The 17,685-nt window shown below is 52.2% G+C and overlaps 1 protein-coding gene across 1 annotated transcript in view; it reads left to right on the top strand.

The window, feature by feature from the left end:
* The first annotated feature begins 2,444 nt into the window (after nucleotides 1-2,444).
* The window catches only part of LIMD1 (LIM domains containing 1), a 35,603-nt gene continuing 20,362 nt past the window's right edge, over nucleotides 2,445-17,685 (top strand). The window contains exons 1-2 of the mRNA XM_037384753.1: nucleotides 2,445-3,729; nucleotides 14,170-14,271. Of these exons, the coding sequence (XP_037240650.1) occupies nucleotides 2,574-3,729; nucleotides 14,170-14,271 (1,258 nt within the window). The 5' untranslated portion in view covers nucleotides 2,445-2,573. The remainder of the gene's footprint in view (nucleotides 3,730-14,169; nucleotides 14,272-17,685) is intronic.

Genomic DNA, 17,685 nt, shown 5'->3' with positions numbered 1-17,685 from the left:
CGCTCCCATCCTTATCCACCTGCTGCTCTGTTGCCTTTCCGTCATTCTCTCGGGCTGGCTGTACAAATATGGACTCAACCCATCCATTCTTCAGTACCAACTTTGTTGCTTATCCTTTTAACATTGGGCTCTCCCCATTTTAAATGAGAGCAGTCACACGAAAACTTGGCATCCCACTGAAGCCATCGAGGAGGAGGGGGCATCCCACAGCTCAGTCACATGCTGTGGTTCTCTTCATCGGCCCAGGACATTGCCAAAGATGGCCTTGCACTAGCCCTTTTTGAAGATGCTCTTCAGACACGGCACTCAGTTTTGGCTTTCACCACCCCAGCTGAGCTTAGCCTCAGACTCAACAGTTTTGGTCAAGTCCCTCAAAAGAGGTGGTCACTCTGGCTCTCGGTAACTGGTGGCCTGAGCCTACACCTGCCTGGCCCAAAGCAGCTGCTAGGGGCCACCGCGACCCCTGCCAGCCACCACATGAGAGGTGAACCCTTTCCACCCCAGCCAGCCCCCAGCTCGGGCAGGGGTGTGCGGCAGACATCCAGGTGCAAGCTGAACCCCCCTGAACTGCTGGGGCTTGTGCCAAGCGGGGCTCAGCCCCCCAGCGCCCCGCTCCTCCCAAGGGAAGCAGGGCTTGTGGGGCCCAGCCTGCGGGAGCCGCCATACCCCTCCTTCCCTCACCGCCACCAGAGGAAGGCTCAGAAGGTTTGATAGACCGGGTTGCTTGGTAGACGGGATGTTTTCCTGATACTGGGTGAAAGCTCCAGAGCTATTGATCCCTTAAAACCTCAGCAGGCTGTGGTTAGGGGCAGCACATGCCAGGGTCCCCCTTCCCTGGCTCCTGGGGACTGGAGGAGCTCCACTGCTGTGCCTGGCATTCCCACCCACCTGCCTTCCCTGCAAACCAAAAAAACCCTTATCTAACCCAGTCTCCTGCTGGGCTAACTTCTGTGAAGGCCGCTAGCTCCTCGGCTCAGGCTGGAGCCTCAGGCTGCTGCTGCAGAGATGCCTCCTGGAGCTGGTCCCCTCCAGGAGCCTACTTGGAGGCTCCAAACCGGTTTGGAAGTTGCTTTGGGAGAAGACAGGAACCTTTTCCAGGGGCTCCCAGTGCTGTGATCTTTAAGCACATCGGGCCGAAGCTCGCTGGAGGAGGCAGGCCATTTTAGATCTGGCCCCCGTTGCTCAGAAGCACTTTTGTAAGGGACTGGTCAAAGAGGGGAGGGCATGGCTTTGGCTTCTGCCATGGCTTTGGTTTCTGCCATGGTTTTGTCACAGCCCAGTTTGTGATTATTAAAGGCAGCAAATCCTCAGGTTCCTTAACATCTGGCCTTACCTACTGGAGCCTGGGGAATTAAAACAAGCCCTGGGAGCGCAGGGGACACGCCTGGGCCCGTAGGATCAACCGCACCGGTCACTTCCCTCAGAGGTGCCACGGCTCCCTCTGCCCCCAGCCCAGCAGAGACCCTGCCGCAGCCCCCCACCTCCGGGCACCCCCAGCTGCGTTTTGCCACGGAAATTCCACACCTGGACCATGCTGATGGAGGAGAGGGGCTGGGATGCGAGGTATAGCATCACACCGGTAAGTATTAACACCCACGAAGGTGGCGTTACACGCAGTTCTGACACCCCCCAGCCCCCCCGGAGCACAGGATTGGGCTGGTGGCTGTGTAACGCGCATGCGGCCACCTTCCGAAGCAGCTATCACCTTAGGATGTCGTCACCCATCTGTGTCCTCCTAGATCTGAACGTCCCCGGCACTGATCTTGCTGCGGTTACTGTCTGTGATGCTACATAGTGTGTGTGTGTGGGGGGGGGGGTGTTGGGGGGTGGGGGGGTGTCACAAAGGCACTGGCGGGGCTGGGGTGTTCCCTGGAGCACCCAGGGGTGCCCTGTACTCCCCAGGGTGGGGGCTGTCCTCCTTGCACCGAGTTGGGGTCCTCTCCTCATGCTCTCTGCAGCACAGGCATGCAGCCACGGCTGTGCATGCAATACGACATAAAACACATCCATATTAACTAAATTCATATGATGAAGATTAATTGGCGCAACAGTTACAGAATTAGTTTTCCCAACAGGTTGTTGTTTTGTGGGGGTGGGTTTTTTTGGGGGGGAGGGGGCTGTTTTTTCACCACGAGTGGGTGCGAGCTTTCGCAAGGGTTTTGCCCCGGGGTTTCGGGCCGCTGTGGCGGTTCCTCAGTGGCCCGTAGCGGGCGAGCGACGTGGGGAATAACACCCCTCCCCCACCCGGCCCGCCCGCCCCGCGCGCTCCTTGCGCGCCTTACGTCTTCGCCCCCACACGTGACCTCATCCCATCGCCCGCAGACGCCATCGCGTCGGACCGGTGACGGGCGGCCGCCACGCGCGGCGCGGCGGCGGGGGCGGGGCCGTGCCCCATCCCCGCCTCCTGGCCCCGCCCCCTCCCCCTGTCCCGCCCCCGTCGGGGACGGGCGCGGCGGGAGCGCGGCGGCGCGGCGGGACGGAGCGGCCGGCGGTGCCGGCAGTGGCCCGAGCCCGGCGGGGAGCAGCAGCGGCAGGAGCGGGACGGCGGGGGCCAGCCCGCCAAGCCGGGCGGGATGGATAAGTACGACGATCTGGGTCTGGAAGCCAGCAAGTTCATTGAAGACCTCAACATGTACGAGGCCTCCAAGGACGGTCTCTTTCGGGTGGACAAAGCTGCCGGCAACAACCCCGAGTTTGAGGAGACCAGGCGGGTCTTCGCCACCAAAATGGCCAAGATCCACCTTCAGCAGCAGCAGCAGCAGCAGCAGGAGGAGATGCTGATGGCCGCCCTGAACGGAGGGGCTGCCCTCGGCGCGCCCCGGCCCAGCCCGCCGGCGGCACGGGGAGCCAAGCCGCCCCCCGCCGCCGCCGAGGGGCCGCGCCTCAGGCCGTGCGACGGCGGGGAGCGCGCCGAGGCCCCGGGCGGCCAGGCTGGGCGCCGCGGCTGGGAAGCGGAGCCCGACAGGGCCCCCCGGGCGGGGGGCTCACGGCCCGGCGCCGGCCGCGGGGAGCAGCGGGCCGGCAGCCCCGGCGACCCCCGGGCCGGCCGCGGCGGGCAGGAGAACGGCGGCGAGGCCAGGCGGGGCGGCGGCGGCCGTGACCCGACGGCGGCCGGGCAGCGGTCCTCCTCCTTCTCGCACGCCCGGAGCCCCCCGGCGGGGCCGGAGGAGGGCGCCCCCGGCGCCCCGCCGCAGCACAGGTCCGCCTCCTTCTCGGCCCCCTCGGCGCAGCCCGCGCGCGGGTGTTCGGGCCCGGCCGAGCCCGGCGCCCCCGGGGCCGGCGGGGAGGGCAGCCAGCCCTGGTACCGGGGCGTCCCGCCGGCCTTCCCCCCGAGCTCCGCGCTCGCCACCCCCGGCGCGGACTGCCAGCACGCCGCCGCCTGCCCCGGCCCGGCCGGCCCCTTGGTGGCCCACGGTCACAACCACCGGCCCAACGGTGGCAGCGCGAGCCCCGAGCCGGGCTCCTCGCGCCTGGCCTCGCGCGGGCCGGCGGCTCCGGATGCGCCGCATGCCCCGCACGCTCCGCCGCCGCTCTTCCCGGAGGGTGCGAGCACCGTGCGGCCAGATGCTGGGCACCCGGAGGGCTCCGGCACGGCAAAGGTGAAGCTGCCCTGCCAGACCCTCCTCCCGCAGCCGGAGCAGGGGCCCTCGGTGGCCGAGCTGAAGCTGGAGGCGCTGACCCAGCGCCTGGAGCAGGAGATGGACGCTCGCCCAAAGGCCGATTACTTTGGTAAGGAGGCAGTCTGCCAGGCTGTGTGGAGAGGGTTCCTTGCGAAGGGTCGCTGCAGGGTTTGCACCTGCAGGGTTGTGTCCGCCCATACGCCCGCTTGGTTGTGCTTTTTCAGTTGCTGGCTGGCTTGTTATTTAACTTGCATTTATTGGGCGCGGGAGGTTCTTCCGCCTGCAATGCTTTTTTTCTTTAATCCTATGAAATTTTAAGGTGAAGGTAGTTTAACAGCTTTGTAGGGGGCAGCGCTGAGAAGAAGCTGGAGCAGTGTCTTTTGAAGTGCCCTTCGTTGCCTGCAGGGAGGCACCTAACTTTTCTTGACAGTACTTCTGGTTCTCTGTGTCTTAAAAGCACGCTGCCTGACCACGTGTGGGTAGGAAGGCAGCCGTCAGCGTGCAGAGGAGTCACGCCTGCGTACGCTGCGGGTGCAGAGAAGGGTACAGAGCTCAGGGGAGACTTGCTGGTACCCTCCATGGAGGTGGGCATGGCCGGGCATGCTTGTGGGGTCCCTCGAAGAGGAGTTGCTTGGGGATGAAAGGGGTGGTGGTTTCTCAGACTCTCCAGGATTTCCCCCCCCCACCCCCAGGGGCTGGTCCTCATCAGCTGTGAGAGGATCGGTGTATCCTGAAGGCAGCATGGGAGGTGGAAGGCACATTCCTCCCTAAATCTGGGGTCTGCAAGTAGTCCAGACCCAGAGGTTATTGCTGGTGCTTGACAGTGAAAAAGGACCGCTTACATGTGAGGATCTCCCAATAAGAATATTAAGTGTCCTGCTGGATTAAACTGATTTACTACTCCAGGATGGCAGAAGGTCAGGGGCAAATCAAGTGTTACCTTTCCCTACTGTGCCACTTTGCAATTTAATAGCGGGTGAGAGAGTTCAGCTTGTGGGAGAAGGAAACTTGAAGTTGCTGGGAAGGCTGAGAACTCCACAGTTAATTTAATGAATGACGGAGCAGGTCTAGCGTATGGCTTTTCCTCACGATTATAGACCCACTGTCACAGAAGTAGAAGCGGGGGCAGAATAAACTCCTCAGCCTGGTGCAGAGGAACAGTTTGCATCTGAGGCTGCGCAGGTGCCATTGCACAGGGTCCTGTCTGGTGAGGTTGGGTGGCTCGGCGGTGGTCTGTGCACACAGGAGCAGCCATGGCTTTCACACCAGTCTTTGGGGACGCAGCTGGAGGGACCACTGAGTGCTCAGTTGCAAATTGCGTAACAAAATGTGTTTCTTGGCATCAGGCAGTGGCACTTGCCTGCAGAGGGCTGTGCTGGGATGTTTACCTTAATATCTGAGGCTGGATTCAGCCTTGTGGCAGGGCAGATGTGTTTTTCTTCTGTCACAGAAAAGTGATGTGTTGAGTTGCTGTACTTGGAGCGTTTTGGCCTGGAAACATGTTTTGGTGCTTTCTGTCCCACGCGGGCAGCATGTGGTTTGAATGAGCTCAGGGAGCCTTGTCTCAGGGGCGAGGGGGGCCTTAGTGCCGTGACAAGGAGCACCATGGTAACAAAGATGGAGTTGTGACAACAGTCTCCTGGGAGGTGGTGCTCAAAAGTGGGAGTATTTTGCTGGAGGTGGCATTCAGCTCCACTGGAGACATGTCGGAGGTCTCTTCAACAGACCCCACTGCATGCGTCTTCTCCTCATGATGCAAGTAAATCATGATCATACCTTGCCCAAAATGCGCATGGGGATGGGATGAGAAAGCCGAAGGACCTAGTAGGTGGTCAGATTTTTGCAGTTTTGTCACAAAATGAGGGGTAGCGCCAGGGGGAAGCTTTCATCCTGTGAAAAATTGGTAGTGAAGCAGGAGTAATTCTGGCAGCACAGAGTCCTGCTGGTCAGGCGGCCGAGTTATTGGTGAGCCCCAGGGAGGGAGGAGGGATGGAGGCTGTCTGATCCCTGGTGTGGTTGTGGTCTTTTGACATCCTCCCGACAGGAGGTTTTACACCAGGATGTAGTGTCTTAGAAATTCGGGAAGGAGGAGAGGGAGAGGGAAAAATGAAATGATGTAGTACTCACGGCAGAGGAAGAAGGAAAGTTTTGTGGAGCCTGAACTCTGGGGGGGAAGGCTCAGCAGATCTGCCCTGTGGAGGAGCAGGACGGGGCAAGTACCAAGGGCAAGTACCAAGGTATTTTAATTCTGGGCCTCCTCCCCCTTGTTTTCTCACTTTTGTTTTCGTTTTTTCGCAATTACCTTACTTCCTTTGGAGGAACAAAAAACCTAGCAGATCATCTGATTCTATCTTTGCTATGCCCTACCCTCAAGCTAGCAAACTTTAGGATGGAAAACAAATTATTTTATGCAGTAGTGATAAAAATGATCAACAGTTTGTTTTGTTGCAGACTTTTCCCCAGCAAAGGGAAGTCTAATGCAGCAGCTTTACAGTACATCTGAGCCAGGAAACGAAACCAGGACTGAAGTGCAAATGACCAAATTGCTTTATCTAAAATACTTTCATCTCTCTTAATTTTGAGTGCTGCTTTTGTAACAGGGGGATTATTTTTTTTTAAGACAGGTCTGTCCATCTTGGTAACATACAGTCCTTCAGTCTGGACCAGATACCTATCATGAACTTTTAATTCTGATCACAGTAAAGGAGCTGCTTTTTACTTTACTTTGTGACAATGAGTGTTTGTAAATGAAAGACCGGGAAAGGGTAAGCTTGGGGCTAGGTGCAAAATAGGTAGGCTGCTCTGCTGAGGAGTAACAGGCTGGTTCTCGTTATCTGTCAGCACTAGCTTGCTGTACAAAATACTTCTGTCTGCTCAGAGTATGTGTAAGTGAAAGGAAAGAAGCAAACAAAGCCAAGAATTATTATTTTTATTAATAGCGGCCTATGTGTGAGCAGCATGAGCCACACGTGTCTCTGGAAGAATTTGGGTTATCCAAGAGTGCTTTTGAAGCGCTGACTTGATTTATGTGGGCTGTCGAGGAGGAAGTAGGGAGTCTCAGGTATCACCCAGGTCTTAAACTTGGGGAGGGAAATCCTGAAATTGCTCCTGGAGAGGCTGGTTCCCACGCAGCAGAGAAGGGGCCCCATGTCCCTGCGTGGTGTCGCTGAAAGCCAGCTTAGGTCGTATTCACGTTTTTGGTGTACTGTTTCCAGGGAACACCCAGGAGTGAGGTGCCTGAATCCCACTGATCTTCTGTGGTGTTCCTTTGGATGCACCAGCCTTCATTTCCACTTGGCAAACAGGAATTTTAACTAAACAGGAGGGAATGGGGGAGTTGCAACTGCTCCGCCAGCACCACCCAGTGCAAGGCAGGTGGGTTAGGTGAGGCACCACCATCCCAAGGACTGGTGCTGGGTGAGTTTTCAGGTGAGAGCCAGGCAGGTGCACAAGCAAAGCGAGCATCTGCCTGCACTGTCTGAAAGTGACTTGGTAGGGGAGAGGCCTGGCTGAGAGGTGCCAGGGTCTGCAGCGAGGTTTTACCGTTTGTTTTAGCAGTGCCTGTGGTACCACACCGTTCCTTGGTCTGCAAGCGCAGGTGGATGCTTTTAGAGGTGTAACATGTAGCATCGTGGTTTCACCAGGGCTTATTTCATATAGCTAGATGGAAATCTCTGTCTGATGAAGACCATCTACACCCTTACCAAGATCTTTTTCTAAAACAATTTTTATAAATAGTTTTCTAGTTATAAGTATTTTTTAGGTGTTGCATTTTGGCTTCCTTATTATTTTAAGCAGAGCTGATAAGCTACAGGTATTTTAGGAGCGCGCCAGGTGTCTCGTTATGCAGCAAAATACTGGGATGCTTCCCAGCAGTCAGGCAGAGAAGATTTCACAGCGAAGTCTGCAGATTTCTTTTCCCCGTGGCAGAAACAGAGGAGTAACCAAATGGCTGAACCCTGTGAAGACCTGGAACCCCAGCGCCTCTGAATCGGTGTCACCAGCTTGGAGGCCAGCAGTGCTGTTCCGAAGTCTTGTGCCTAGTGAAAACACTAATGTTTTACCACTGCCAAAACCACAATTTGTTTAACTTCAAGCCTGTACACATGTGCAGACTTTACCAAACCTTGCTGGTGCACCAGGATGCTTTGGTGGCAACAAGGGTAATTCCAGGGCTGCCAAGTGGAGAATTTCTGGTTAAAATGAAAGTTTTTCTGAGGTTTGTTTTGTACGTGCTTGATGGTAATGGTGTGGTTTCCACTGGGAATGAGTGCAGGCATCCCCCACTGCCTGTCCCCGGGAGAACACCACAGCTGGAAGGAGATGCCAGCCTGTAGCAGAGAGGAGGGAGAGGTGGCAGGGCAAGGTGGGTCCTGGTGGAATGAGAAAAGCTGGAAAGATTGTGGCATGTGGACTAGTGGGTGTGTGCAGATTGCAAAGCTTATCTCACTGCAAGGAACGAAGCAAGTAAGTATGTGTCAGGGATATGGCTCTTCAAGATTACAGCAGTATGCACTTCTCCTCCCTTCCTCTTGGGAGCTCAGCTGGGTTTGCAAGCTAAGGACAAATCTACAAAAAGGAAAAAAAATGGAAGGAGTTGAGGCGAAGTAGCAATAGGCCTTTCAGCCAGGATACTGTGGCAGGGGAGACTGAAAGGAATAAGGAGCCTCATTCATGTGGCACTGGAGTTAACATAGTGTCTGACATTGCTATAGGGTACTTAAAATGTCACTGGTGTGAGTTTGATGGCATTTTTGTACGTTGCTGGCAGTGTGTATGTGACTGTCTACAGCAAAGTCAGAGGTCAAGAATGTGGCATGCAAAAACAGTACAGAAAAATTGCATTTACCTGCTTTGTGGTTCTTTGGGCAGGGAGTACCTGTACATCTTTGCTACCATTGAGTGATGACCCAGTTGCCCAGTGGTGAATGGGACCAAACTGCCAGGTTTTCCAAGCACTGGATCCCACATGGGCCTCCGTATCTCCTTGAAATCAGCTGTCTGGCAAGAGTGATTGCGCAGTATTGGATAACGGCACAGTGAGGCACACAATGTGTCTGATTTAGTTTGATGGAGAAGTGGCTTGGTTAAGGTGAGCCGCAGGGAGACGGCATCAGGTTCTGGAGGAGGTCTGAGGTAAAATGTGAAGAACTGAGCGTCTCATTAGGTATGACAGGATGAAATCTTTTCTCAGTGGTCAGTCTTTGAAAAATGTGTGTGCAGGTGGAGTGCTTGATTCTCCTGCAATGAATAGGTGGGTTGGAAATGCCGAAGCTGTACCTTCACGAGGCATGTGCCAGCTTTCCCCTTACCTTGTTCCCCTTTCCTGCCCTGACGGGGAGGGCCCTCGTGAAGGTTCCACTTCTGCCAAGAGGCATCAGGGTCTGCTTCTGAATTAACCACCTGCGTGTCTGGGCAGATAGGAAAGATGATACCGGATTCTTTACACGCAAAGGCTCTGGGCGTTTATTCCAAATGCAGCTGGGGGTTCTTCAGCATAAATTCAGACTCCTGTAAGGAAAGGGCAAAAAAAAGAGTTGTGTGTTGTAGAAGGGTCAAGCTGATTGTGGAAATGTGGCTTGCATGGGAGTAAGTGGAAGGGTGGGACAGACTTACTCTTCCAAGTGTTGTTTCTGGATTAGCTGTACATGCAGACCCGTGCCACATGCAGAATCATCCTGCTGCTGTACTCTTATCTGGGACCAGATTGGCATGGAAATCTCACCACTGAAGCAACACACCATCACATTTGGCTCTCCAAAATTAAGTGACAGGCATAGCAAACCCAACCATGAGCACGTGTAGGAAAGCTTGGCTGTCCTGGATGTTGAGAAGGGGGATGCTGCTGGAAAACCCACAACTTTGTAGATAGATGATGTCTGGCACGTGGAAATAAACCATACCGACCAGTCCCAGAAAATGCTGCTGTTTAGCATGGTTTGCCTTGAATTTTTAGCAAGTGGGATATAGCAAATAACGGAGCCTCCTTCTGGTGAGCGTGAAACAGCAACACTTAGAGGAAAAAATGTCTCTAAAGGCTTTGAGTCCAGCAGTGAATGGAAATAAACTTGTTGAACTTTAAGGGTGGGATTGGCATTTCAGACCGAGCACCAGGTTGGCTTTCATTTCTGACAGCCCATGAGGTCTGCATTGGACCTGTTTGATCTTGTGAGCTGAGGCTGTTCCCAGTGGCAGCCCACCTCCCGGTTTGCAGTGCCGAGATGGAGTACGGTGAGCGCCGGGAAGTGCCTTACAGGGCATGTTGTCCGTCCCAGCTCTGCCCCAAAGGTCCCTTTGTTCAGGCGCTCAGCTGCAGTGCAGGCGGTTGTTCGCCACATGATGCGAAAGGGAACAGAGATTTCTTTGTTGTCCGGAGCCCGGCTGCCCTGCCGGCAGAAATTGAGCCGAAATCAGCAATTTCCATCCCTTTCGCTTTCCAAATCTGGCTACCATTCTGCCGCTGCGCTTGAGCATGGATTTACCGGTGCTGTGCATGTGTGGTGCTTCAGGCTTGTCAGCCTTTTCTTTCTCTTTAATAATGCCTTAATAACATTGTCTGAAGTTAAAAGCCATAATTTCAGGGGGGATGTCTGCTCCAGTCGGCGCTTGCATAAGCGCTTGTTACTTCCAGCAAAGTAACCTGAGTGCAGAAATTGGGCATCTTGCTGAGCCGTGGCTACTCGGCATCCCCCTGCTTCGAGCTGAGGACAGAAGTTTTTGCTAAAAGCAGCTCTATGCCAAGAAAATTACGCAGAACCGCTGACTAGTGTCAGCGGCATGTGGAGCTGGACTGATGCTGCTGACATTTTAACTCTGTGTCCTGGGTAGCGGAAAGCACGCTCAGCACTGTTTCGGGAAATAGTTGCTGGAGCTGGCATGGAGCAGGGTGCAGAGTCTGGTTTGCAGCAGGATGGGGTTGGATGTGGCTCATGCTGTGCTGCCTTCCATCAGGCTGGCTTTGCACATGTGTTGCCTAGCTCAGTGACTGGCCACTCTCAGCAACAGGTACTGGTTTTTCCTTGCACAGTCTAAGCCGAAAGAACAGGATCATTGTGGCAGCAGGGAATGAAGGGGGAGGGGGGGGGGGAAGTAGAAAGGAAAAAGTCAATAAAACCCACCTTTTTTTCCCCTTTCAGGCCAGGTGTGTTGGGAGTCAGAGGTGAAGGCTCAAGTATGTTGCTTAAAATACTTCATCATACTATATTTGGAAGAAGCAAAGACTTATTTCTAGAATAATTCCAATTGCTACTGAGATTTAATTGGCTTTCCAGTAAGATTTAGCAGATACAAGTGAAAACGTAAACTATACATAGATTTGCTGTAGTGCCATTTTTCAGTTGTCAGCCTTGCCACAGCTATAAATATTTATAGCTTGACTGCTTATTACATAGTTGGGTAATTTAGCACATTATAGTTTTTGCAGACAACATTGTCGATTTATTTTAAAAGCCCTTTCATTCCGTGACTTAAGTTTTCATGTTTTGAGGGCCTAAATATTTAAAGAAGTGGATATAGAAGGGTTAATCACGATGAAATGGAGCACCTACTGAAAGCAAGGAGGAAGGATGATGGGGGTGGTCGAGGGGCAGGAGATGGAAGAAAATTTGGGTAAGGATGCAGGAGCCCAGGCAGCTCCTGCAGGACCTGGCTGGACTGTCACCTGTCCCGTTGGGGGAAACACAGGGGCAGTGCCTATGCTCCGGAGCCTAAATGGGATCGACTGGAGGCAGCAGAGGCAGTTTCTGCCCTCCATGGGGTTTGCATTAGGGTATTTTATAGCAGCTTCGGGTTCCTGCCAGCATCTTTACCGTGCACTGTGTGTGCAGTCAGCTGCTGTGCCTTCTGCCTCCCGCTTCTTCTTGCTGCTCATCCATATTCAGTGTCACCTGGCTGCTTTCTGGAAAGGAGGAAATCAGAGCACGCTGGTGAATTTTTTCTGGAGCAGCCACTCATTGGCACGGGGAAGGGGAAAATGCAGCGCTTGCAGTGCAATAAATACCTTGGTTATCTGGAAAGCCTGGTGGATGTTGTGGAAAGGTTTCGACCAGCAAAATTGGCAGGTTTTGCGCTCTCAAAACTTTCTGCTTGGCACTGTTGTTCAAATTGGAATTTTGTGAGGTGGCTGTTAGCTCTTGTGTCAGATGATTGTGCAGCACCTCAGGCTGCCGCTGAATGTGCTCATTCCTGGGAGAACATATCTATTTGAAAAGCTGAATTTTCTTATCTTCGTCTTTTCTTTTTTGCTTTGTAACGCTTGCATGATTAATCTTTTGCTTTCTTAAATGTTTCTTTCAGTAAATGAGATAAATCTGCTTTGTTCAAAAAGAACCAGCAAGTTTTGCTAACTTGGTGCCAGTCTGCGTGCTGAAGTGGGCCCGTGGCCAAGCTAGCATTTCAGCTCGGGTCAAATTTGGACAAAGCAGAGTAACTAATTATTGTCTGCAGCCTTGTCTCCAGGTTTGTGTCAGTGTGAACTCCGGCTGTGAGTGCAGCGGGGCTTGGAGCAGTGCTAGGGCAGCTTTCAGTATGCTGGTTGAATGCACAGGGGCAGCTGCAGTACCGAGCGCCAGGTCTGCTCTGGGAAAATGGAAGTATCTGCTTTTCAGCAGCCGTGTGTGAGCTGCTGCGAAGGGGTCCTGAGCGTTTTTATCCCCGTAGTGTGAAAACTGGCAGCTGCAGCTATCAGCTGCAGGAGGGAGTTGTCAACCACCCTGGGAGTGCCAGTGTGGTGCTGCTGGAGTTGGGAGTTAGTTTTCAGCACTGTCGTAAGTGCATCGTGTTTCTTCCCAACTTTCACCAGACCGTTCCAATTACTGTGGAGCTTGCGGTGTCCCAAAAGAAGTGAAGTTTTGTTAACCGCAGCATGACTAAGGATCTCCAGCAGGATGATACTGTCCCTCTTCTTGGCCCAGTAGGAACGAGACGTGACTGACAGTCCCTGCCCCAGGGAGTTTAAGAACCAGTGTAAATGGGACTGAGCAGCAGTGGAAGGATAGACCTGGAGATGAAGTTACATCTGCAGGGTCCTATCAAACCAGAGGCAGAAGCACATCATCTGTTTGTCCTTCACACTGTCTGTCCTGGGTAGAACTGTGTTTATTTGCTTAAACAGGGCTTAAACTTGCTTGTTTCGAGGTAGTTGAAGGGTGATGCTGCTTTAAAACCAGTCTGTGGCAATCACAGTGTAATGCCTGAAGTAAGTGAACTGGTTTGATGTGTCATTTTCCTTGGACAAGGACTTTCTCCTCCGCAGCCACTAATAGTGGCTTTGGGTGGCCTTGCTGCATTTCTCCCTGCAAGGTGGAGGGAGCAGGTCCTGCTAGCAGATGCTGACAAGGGTGTGAAACTCAGTAAAATAGTTTTAGATGAAAATGTGAGACTCGAGAGGCCCTAGGTCAACGCCCTTTGTGAACCTGCAGTGCTAAAATCTTCTCCCTGCACTTCTTCACCCGCACCACGGCGCATCTGCCCCATCGCCACGATTCCCATCCCCCATCAGGCAGGTCTGTTCCTGGAGGGTCCCAGAGCAGAGGCTTCCTTGTGAGGTGGAAGTCCTCACCCTTTGCTCTCTGTCTGGCTTGGGGTTTGGGCTGGAGCCCCACACTGGGGTGGGCGCTGGTGGAAATGAGCTTGGCTGTGCCAGCAAGAGAGTGAGCTGAAGAGCTAAACGTGATCATGTCCCTCCTCTGGAGCTGACCCTGCTGTTTAGGTGATGGTGCTGATGGAAAAGCCTGGCTGTGAGGAGCAGCTTGGACTTGCACTTGGGACAGCTTATAGCCAGAAGCTGGCTGTATGTGCTTTCCCTGGCTCTCCTTTGCCCCGAGGGCTGCCTGAGTATCAGCCCCCCTCGGCTGTTGCCACCAGTGGGTGTCCTCTCCTTAAAACTGACTTTTTTCTTGCCTTGTCCTGCAAGAGGCCAGAGGAACATCTGGGCGGGATATGTAGTCAGTACGTAGTGCCTACACTGGGTCTGTGTTCAGATGTGACTGACAGAGGGGAGGGAGGGAGGTGTCAGGTAGTCCAGCTCTGTTTTGGTGGGAAATCCTTAGGGCCTTCAGCAGATGCGACCAGGGTCTGAAATCAATACACTTAAAGGGGCTAAGTGAAGAGGTGTGTTTTCCTCACGCTGGTTGCAACCAACAAGCTTATTTTATGCAATACATAGCAGAAACTGTCGGTCTGTGAACAGCCCTGAGTATCACTTACTACCACCCCAGCTTTTGGGAGGGTCCTTAAAAGTGGTTTTAAATGTATATAAAGGTTTTGGGGAAGGACGGAGATGTCGCTGTAGCCAGACAGGGCTGTTCTTGTGCAGTTTACTTGTTTGCAAAAGGCTTTTGCTGTGGCGGTCTGATGACCATCCTGACTGCTCTTAATAGCATCTCTTAGGGTGGGTGACGCCGATGTTGTGTACATCTTATGGCTTTGGTGAACTGCTGGGTCCTAAGCTGCTGAGTAATGCTGAATTACAGGTGTGGTCACCTGGCCAGTGACCCCAGCTGCCTCACTGAGTCCCGCTTCTGACTTCTTGTCTCCCTCTCTCTTCCAGGCACCTGTGTGAAATGCAGCAAGGGGGTGTATGGAGCAAACCAGGCTTGTCAGGCCATGGGCAACCTCTACCACGACGGCTGCTTCACCTGCGGAGCCTGCAGTGAGTACCCCGGTGTGGGCCCCTGGGGCACTCTTTGGGCTCAACATTTTTCTGGTGTAAAGGGGAAAAGAAAGGAGGTGGTTATTGAATTATCTGCCGGCTGGAGTCTGCTGCAGCTGTATGTCTTGATGGTGGTGGTTTCTGTTTGTTTTTTAAAGGATTCTTGCAAGGCATGTAGAAAAGATATTTTGGATTGTGCTGGCCGTGGTAAGGGGGGTGGCTGTTTTCATTCCTCTGCCTCACAGTTACAGCCACATTTTCTTGCTTGTAAGAGTATTTTTTCAAAGTGGCAGTGAATATGCCTTAGTTAGCACGTGGATGTTTGTTGTTTGTCATGGCAAACTGTACAGCCATCCTGGTCTTTCAGTCTGCAGACCCCAGGGAGAGCTGCCGGGCCGGTGCCATGCCGTGAGTGCAGGCAGGGCGCAGGTGCCAGCAGTGGGCTCTGCGAGTGCCAGAGACACCTTTATAGGTGGAACTGCTGCGCAGTCGATCCAGTGATGGTGTTTTCTTCGTGTGCATTACTTTTACTCTAAAATCATTTTGCCTTTCTGAGGGACCTGCAGTCAAGGCGTCAAATGATGATGAGAACGACTCAGGTTACACATCTTGCTTGTTCTTTCTTCGGAGGAATGAAGCTGTGCCCAGAGACCGGGGGGCATGTCTCTGCCAGCTTGCTCGCTGGTTATTGCAGGGAGGGAGCTGGTTATTATGCCAGAGGTATCAGGCTGGGAGCAGTGATGATGACCCTCTGTGGAATCTGCCTGAGAAGCAGGGTAAATAGTTCCAGCTGGCCCCACTGACCTCTTTGCCACTTGTCAGACCGACATCTAAAGTTTGCTGGAGCGTACAGCACGCTGCAGTGTATGGATCCTCCTAAGCAGCTTTTCAAAGACGTCTGTGATGGAACTGGGGTGAGGAACAGCACGCTTGATTTCAAATCACAGCTGTGATTGTAAGACAGTGGTTTTCCTGGTTTGTTATGTTTAACTCTAGGGCTAATAGCATATTTTAAGAAACATAGCTGTATATGTGGTAGCAGAAAAAAAATATCCATCTGATGCTTTTGTATACATGAGTTTGGTTTTCCCAGATGAGTCTTAGGGGTTTTCTCCTGCATTGTATTTAGAGTTGTAAACTCATCAGGACTGCATGTGTTTTATTTGGAGCTGTAAAGTGGGAGTAAATATAGAAAGATGTGTATACTTTTTAATAATAGCTGAACCTTGAACTGTGCTCATTTCCCAGCTGTCCAACACCAGCTGCCTTGCCTCACCTATGTTTTCAGTAGAGCATTTCACTGGTGACTGACCAAAGGCGGGAAAACTGAAAAGAAAAAGTGGTGTTTGCACATAGTGGCAGCTCCCTAAAGGCTCAGAAGTCAACAACTTGCTCTTTTGTCCTCTCTTGTAAATTAACTTGAAATCTTCTGTAGAGTGGATTCGTGGCTGCAGCCAGGGCTTTGCTTCAGAGACCTCTCAACCTCTGTGGCCAGGCAGTCTCTGAGCTGCCCTTTCACACAAAGTTCCTGTTAAAAATAATCCAGCACTACGTTCGAGCTGTCTTGAATTTCTAAAATTACTACCACGCAACTGGTGCTTTAGAAAGAAACACTTTCAATCCTCCTTTTAGAACAGATTTTACCTTCTTTATTTGGAGACCAGCGCGAGAGGTACTTGCAGTTGCAGAGGTACCAGTGGTTACTTCCATTTATGTTTGTTTGTGTTTGTGTTTGGTTAAAAAATAGCTTAATCCCATTTCTAATGGGGTGGGTTTGTGAAGGCTCAACACTGTTCGCTATTTGCTGCTTATTCTAAAAGGAAGCCCTTTCCAAAGACTTCCAGTGCAAGACAAAAAGGTGTGGGTGTCAGGTGACTTAGATGGATGGAAAGAAGCTAACTTTAGCAAAGTGAAGTCAATTTTTGCTCTTACCCTGGCTGTAGCTGATAAATATGCTGAGGAGATGTGCTGGGGCAACGGGTTTCAAATAGGAAGTAAGGAAAAAAAAATCTAGGGAAAATGGTAGGGGAAAAAAAAAAACCAAAAGGATGGGGAGCAATAATAATATTTTCCTGAGTAGAAAATACTGTATTTCCATACAAGATAAAAAAGGGGAATGCAAGTCATGGGAGCGTAATCAAAAGCCTAATTCTACAATTCTACTATCATGTATAAGGAATGTAATTCTACATTCATGTAAGGAATGCTCTGAGGGAATGTTGGAGTTAAGCTCAGGAAGCCAAGAACGTATTGTGGAAGAAAACAGGGTTCCATCCTTAAATCACAAGTATTTGGTAAAAGTCTGAAAAAGGCTGAGAATGGGAAATAGGAGAGTAGTGACTCATGAAGGCTCAAGTTGTTCCCGTTGGGGCAGCGGCCGCACTAAGGTGGAAGGTGGACGCAGCAGTGGGCGGCAGGGTGACGCGGATGGACGGAGAGGAGGGTGTGTGGTGGCATGGGATTCCCAGCACTGGGAGGAGGGTAGTGCTGGAGGGGGGCCCTTGCAGCAGCGGTGTTTCCCTCTTGTGCACGCAGCTCTATGAGTGGCAAGGCTCACAAGAAACCCTCCAGTCCGAGGGGTGTTTCCTGCACGGACTGCCCCTGCAGTCTCTTGCTGCAGGGCTTTGCTGCCTGGCCTGTTGTGCTGTAAAGGGGAAGATGGGCTGACTTTCTGATTCATCAAAGCCTCTTCGTGTTGCGGCTGTTTAACTGGTGCTTGGGGTGGCACACAGCATCCTGCCCTGCGCTCAGGGAGCAAGTGTACCCGAGGGGAATCCCTCTTTTCAAAGACCGAGGTGGTTTCCCAGTCCCCCAGCTGCTGCGGGGATGAAGGGCACACAGCCCTGTTGTTCACCCAGAGAGGGCTGCCGGCTTTCTGTCATCTGTGCCACTGCAGTAAATGTGAGGAGACCATTTTATCTGCTAGGAAACAAAATATTTGTCCGGATGGTGTTGTCTATCTAGCTGCAAAGCACATCTTGAGCAGCCTATATGGAAACTCTGGTTTCCAGCTGAAACACAGTGCTTTTGAGGTCAAGTGGAGTTCATCTTGGACACCATCCAGTGCAAATTTGTCTTTGAGAAGTCAAGGTTGCTCATGATTTCAATCCTAAAATTTCTGCTCTGGTGGAACACTGAATATCTCCAGTCCAATAAATAAAATACAGAAAATTACCTATTAAGGTAAAGCATATTGTGCTCCAGATATTTATATCTGCTGTCCTGCTGTTCTCCTTTTAGGGGGGATTTCTAATTTTGCTTATAGTTGAATTTGTGTCCAAATGTGCGTTGGCTTCCTGATACAGAAAACAGGGTCTGAGGAGGAGGGGTGTGTGATACCTCGTAGTGCCAAATTTCCTACACCCTTGTTTCCCAATACCACATATGTTCAGAGATAAATGATAAAGCAGTTTG

This window comes from Falco rusticolus, chromosome 4 (genome assembly GCF_015220075.1).
Source record: "Falco rusticolus isolate bFalRus1 chromosome 4, bFalRus1.pri, whole genome shotgun sequence".
NCBI lineage: Eukaryota > Metazoa > Chordata > Aves > Falconiformes > Falconidae > Falco > Falco rusticolus.
This window is presented reverse-complemented; position numbering and strand designations above follow the sequence as displayed.